Below are 4,910 nucleotides of genomic sequence, written 5' to 3' on the forward strand. Positions count from 1 at the left end.
AAATAATTTATTCTGTTCATTGTGTGTGTTTACTATGCCACTTTTTTGATGGTTTGTTTTATGACGACTATCATGAAACACCAGGAAATCAATTTGAGAAGTGTTAACCACATGCCACAAACAACTCATGAGTCATATAATTATATGCTTTTTCTTTGTATTGAAAAAGCATATCTGTGCTGTTTCTTTCTGCCTGTCCAACCAAGTTTTTCCTTTCCTGTCTTAGCATATTTGATGAAAGCTGTCAATCATTATACTTGTACATAGACTAAGTAAACCGATACATATTTCATATCTATGTTTTTCTTACAGACACGCCTACCCACATGCAATGGATAAGTGATCTCCTCAGTAGCTAATTGTTGGTTTGGTATATCAATTATTTTACTTTTAAGATGCAATGTTTTAATTCTTAGTTCTAATCATGAGCATATCTAGCGCATACCTTACAGTCGTTTTAGACTAAATAAAGGAAATTACACCCAGAGCAAAACATTGCACTTTAACAGCAGACACGGCTTTGAGACTTGATCTGCAACTATAAACAGTGAGGCGGGGCTTAGTTGCAAATCCCGCCTTGTCCAATATGATTGGCTTGTAACAGTGTCGCACGTAGCTATCGTCCAATCACACAACGTGCCGTCACGGCACTTATTAATGCAGGAGGCGGGACTTCTTAGAATACGGGTTGGTGAACAGAGCAGCCGTGTTGGAGCAGAGTAACGACGCTATAGCGACTGCAATTTTATACAAACAGAAGGCAGGACCCTTCAAAAGAAGGTAAACATACATTGATTCCTCTCCTATCCACTATATTTTCATATCGAACCTTAAATTAAGAGTCATTTCTAATGGTGCTTGACCTGTTTTTAAGGCCCATTTGCTCTTATATCACCATCCACGTTCGTAGTGTGCGTGTTAATAATACTCTTTACGTTAAATGCATCGATCTAAATGCGTTAATGTGAAGTCAAGTAAGTGTATTTTAATTTTGCATTGCTATACAGTATAAATATTAAGCCCTATCAAGAACACGAGATCGTCGGCCGTACACTGTGTTCTCATATCAGCTGTTATCATTTGCATGCGCATCTGTTTACCATCAAACATTAAGCAGGTTTTCCAGATTGAAGGATACTTCAAATATATTGTTTAGCTGTTGAAAGCCAGAATATGTTGATTAGGCCTACATAATGAGATATTAAAATAATTAATATTTTTATAGACAGAATGACATTATAAAACAGGCTGCAGTTTCATTATCATAATGCCATTTGGAAGATATTTGCTCAAGCTCACCACAGCATGAAATCTAGGTATGTATGATCTTTCATGACTTGCACTGTAATGCACTAAATTTCATCCATGATTTCTTTCTTTGAAGGCAGGCCTAACCATGGGGAAGTCTCTGTTGTCTTTGCCGAAGCAAAAAGAGGACCAGGAGAGCCTGACTGAAAGCACAGAGTCTCACACTGAGGACAATAAGCATGATGTGTCACAGTTTCCATATGTTGAATTCACAGGCAGAGACAGCATCACCTGTCCTACTTGTCAAGGGACGGGGAGGATACCTAGAGGTGAGAACGGATCCATCTATCCATTTACCCACCCATTAATTTATACCACTCAATCTAATATGAACATATAGCTGCAACTAAATGTTTAACATTAATAAATTGTTCTTAAACTTAGTGCTTTGGACTTGTAAAAGTTTAATTATGTGTACTTCCTATCTTGGACTTTCTCACAGACCAAGAAAACCAGCTGGTTGCTTTGATACCGTACAGTGACCAGAGGCTGAAGCCAAGGCGAACGTAAGTTAATTTCAATATCCGATTCACACCAGCATTGGATATATATTATATATTTTATGACTGACTGTATATTCTTGCACTATTACAGGACATTGTACGTGTCTTTATCAGTCGTTCTGTGTCTGCTACTTTCTGGTTTGGCTGTGTTCTTCCTGTTCCCTCGGGCTATTGATGTCTCTTATGTTGGGGTGAAGTCAGCCTATGTCAAATACAATCGAGACCAGCGGATAATATATATAAATATCACGGTAATATCTACTGCAAACCCTATTAATTAGTATTTCAGACTTGTTACCTGTTTGATTTGTGATTCTATTCTTTGTGTACTTGATCAGGTGGGACTTTTGGCAAAGTCAGGTTTTTTGTTATTTTTGTTGCCGTGTTTTTTTTTATTAAACTGTATTAAGTAAGAGTATTTTTGTTTTTCTCAGAATACTCTGAACATCACCAATAATAATTACTACCCAGTACACGTGGCCAACATCACAGCGCAGGTGCAGTTCTACAAGACTGTGATTGGAAAGTCTATCGTCAGTAATGTCACCAGTATCACCCCTCTGGATATGCGTCAGGTACGTGCTCATTTATTCAAATAAATGTCATAATTAAGAATAATTTTATATTTATAAATGTATAAATAAATCTAATAATATTTTATAATGATTTATAAATAATTTTCCATATTGTGTATAAATTAAACATTTTTAATATAATTTATATATGTTTTAAATTTAATATTCGGCGTTTATAGCTTTTGTTTCATTATAAACCCAAAACAAATTTTGTATATATTATCTAACTAACTTTGTAGTAGTTGTATAATTAATAATTGAATATTATTAAAACATTAAAAGTAATTTTTGCATTAAAAGTAATGTTTGCTAAAGTATGCTGCTCTAAAAATATAAGTGTATAATACTACTGTACTAATACATATGCTTATTCATAATTTTAATAAAATGCCTTACTGTTTCAAGCCTAAATTTGTATTCATGGTGAATAACATTTTTTGTACTTTACATTTTTTTATTGAAAATCACAAGGCAGTTTAAGATAACAGAAATAAGTGACCTATATCCTCCCAAAAAAAAAGGCTTTATGATTTAGTCACATGACTTTGTAATCTGATTTCTTCTACGTAGGTGTAATTACTTTGATAACATCTGTTTTATTACTGATTATTATTTTTAGGTTGATTTCACGGTTCCCACCATCATAGCAAATGAGATGAACTACATATTGTGAGTATTTGTCAGTCAGGCAGACCTTACAATATAATAAAACCTTAATAAAGACAGTTTATCTTACTAATAATGTTTTAGAATGAGTTTGATGATTGCCTGACTCTGTTTTTACAGTGACTACTGTACCATGCCATCAATTAAAGTGCATAACATTGTTGTCATGATGCAGTAAGTATTCTTTAATGGAAAATCTGACTCATTTTAAGAATCATTGTTCAAAGAGTTTATGTAAATGAACAGACTGAAAAAAAAAAAAACATTATTTAGAAAAATGTTACTGAATTCATTTTTTGTTATTGTATTAGATCTTTACTAGATAAAATAATCAACCAAAATATTATATAATAAATGAATATTATATTTGATTGATACTATGTTCTCTTCTCTCCAGGATGACTGTAACTGTCATGTACTTTGGCCACGCTGAGCAGGTGTCTCAGGAGAAGTACCTGTACGTGGACTGCGGATCAAACACCACGTCTTCACACGGACACATGAGTGTGATACAGTGATGTCCATCCGTGTGAACCACAGTCCCTCACGTTCCTATGTGGTGAAACAAAAACCTGTTCTGAGTGTTACAAATGGCAGAAAATGAAGTCTGTACTGTAGGGAGAACGCGTCAGGACTGATCAGCAAGTTTCAGCCAGAGCGCTGATGTCTTTCTACACCATCATTATCGATTCTTTATCACAGCACTGAAAGTTTTGCTTGGATAGACAGAAGCACTTTAGTATATTTTGGGAGAAGGGATGACGGCAGCAGGATATTTTACATAGAGCTGCAAACACTCAAACCACTTTGACTACTCCGTTACAATTTTCCTTTTTTCCTGTGCATTTGTTTTGTAATGTTAAACAGCGTGCTGCAGTTTCCATTAGATCATGCTCATTTTATTGTTATTTAGCTCTTTGCAGAGCAGGTACTCTTTAGATTTTTTTTGAGTATGGTGTTATCTTATATCAACATGCCAGCTTTCAGAAGTTCACGAGTTAATGAAAATGTTGTATTTTTGTTCATAGAGAAATTTAGAATGAAGGTCTAAACTAATTTTGAAAAGAAAATTTAAAAAAATGAAGTGGGCCGTTCTGAGGCCAATACAAAGATGAACATGAATCAGGTGTCATAATAAAATATATTAAAATAAATATAAATTTACCTCAGCGGGAATACCATATTAATTAAGAAAAAAAGGGAATGAAAAAGGAAGGTTATTATTTTGTATTATAAAAATAGACTTCCGTTAATTGTTCTTAAAGCATTTTTTCTGTTATGTTTTAGTCAAATTCGACCATAATTTTTCTTCTTTTTGGTGTTGATGTAGATCATTGATAACTTAGATGTTTCTCATTCACTTTAACCCTTTTGCTTGTCTTGTTTTGTTGGAATGGCACTTTTACATCAAAAACTTTTTAAATGGTGTTTTATTTAAATGTTATCTTTGGGAAATGATTTATCAATAAATTACATTTCTTCGATGAAATTTGTGTCCATATATATTTTGTTCTCAAAACATTTTGTGGGCCAAGATCACGTTTTATTAAAAGTTATATATTTTTTATTTCTATCAGATTACAGTAGTGTTCATGTTATGGTGAGTTAATAGTAAGGACTGAATAAATAAAAAGCAATGTCTATTTAATCTAATTTATGGGTTAGCCTGAAATAGCACATTCTTGTTAATCTTTTTATTAGTAATATAGTCAAGTCTCTAATGCTTTTAGTTAAACTAAAACAACAACCATTAACAAATGTTTATTTTGTAGAGAAAAGTGTGGTTCCTGAAATAATCCACAAGATGGCGCATACAAGATGTGGTACTTAATACAGGAGTAGACAGAGTGAGGTAAAA

At 33.4% G+C, this 4,910-nt stretch overlaps 1 protein-coding gene across 2 annotated transcripts; it reads left to right on the plus strand.

The window, feature by feature from the left end:
* Positions 1-657: 657 nt before the first annotated feature.
* tmem106ba (transmembrane protein 106Ba) lies at positions 658-4,541 on the plus strand. 2 transcript variants are annotated; one of them, XM_058744643.1, is made up of 8 exons: positions 658-780; positions 1,385-1,577; positions 1,751-1,814; positions 1,903-2,062; positions 2,246-2,386; positions 3,006-3,055; positions 3,173-3,226; positions 3,450-4,541. In XM_058744643.1, exons 2-8 carry the CDS (start codon positions 1,397-1,399, stop codon positions 3,568-3,570), a joined length of 771 nt encoding a protein of 256 aa, XP_058600626.1. In that variant the 5' UTR covers positions 658-780; positions 1,385-1,396; the 3' UTR covers positions 3,571-4,541. The 2 variants fall into 2 exon arrangements, with proteins under 2 accessions (XP_058600626.1, XP_058600627.1); XM_058744644.1 differs by having other exon boundaries at positions 664-780; positions 1,389-1,577.
* Positions 4,542-4,910: the final 369 nt, after the last annotated feature.

Source organism: Onychostoma macrolepis, chromosome 15, assembly GCF_012432095.1.
Source record: "Onychostoma macrolepis isolate SWU-2019 chromosome 15, ASM1243209v1, whole genome shotgun sequence".
Lineage (NCBI taxonomy): Eukaryota > Metazoa > Chordata > Actinopteri > Cypriniformes > Cyprinidae > Onychostoma > Onychostoma macrolepis.

What these genes read in the sequence shown, in the direction of transcription:
- tmem106ba (XM_058744643.1), top strand. Translation starts at nt 1,397, where the DNA reads ATGGGGAAGTCTCTGTTGTCTTTGCCGAAGCAAAAAGAGGACCAGGAG. An exon ending in GACGGGGAGGATACCTAGAG is followed by an intron (nt 1,578 to 1,750) that starts GTGAGAACGGAT and finishes ACTTTCTCACAG; the next exon opens with ACCAAGAAAACCAGCTGGTT. An exon ending in AATGAGATGAACTACATATT is followed by an intron (nt 3,056 to 3,172) that starts GTGAGTATTTGT and finishes CTGTTTTTACAG; the next exon opens with TGACTACTGTACCATGCCAT.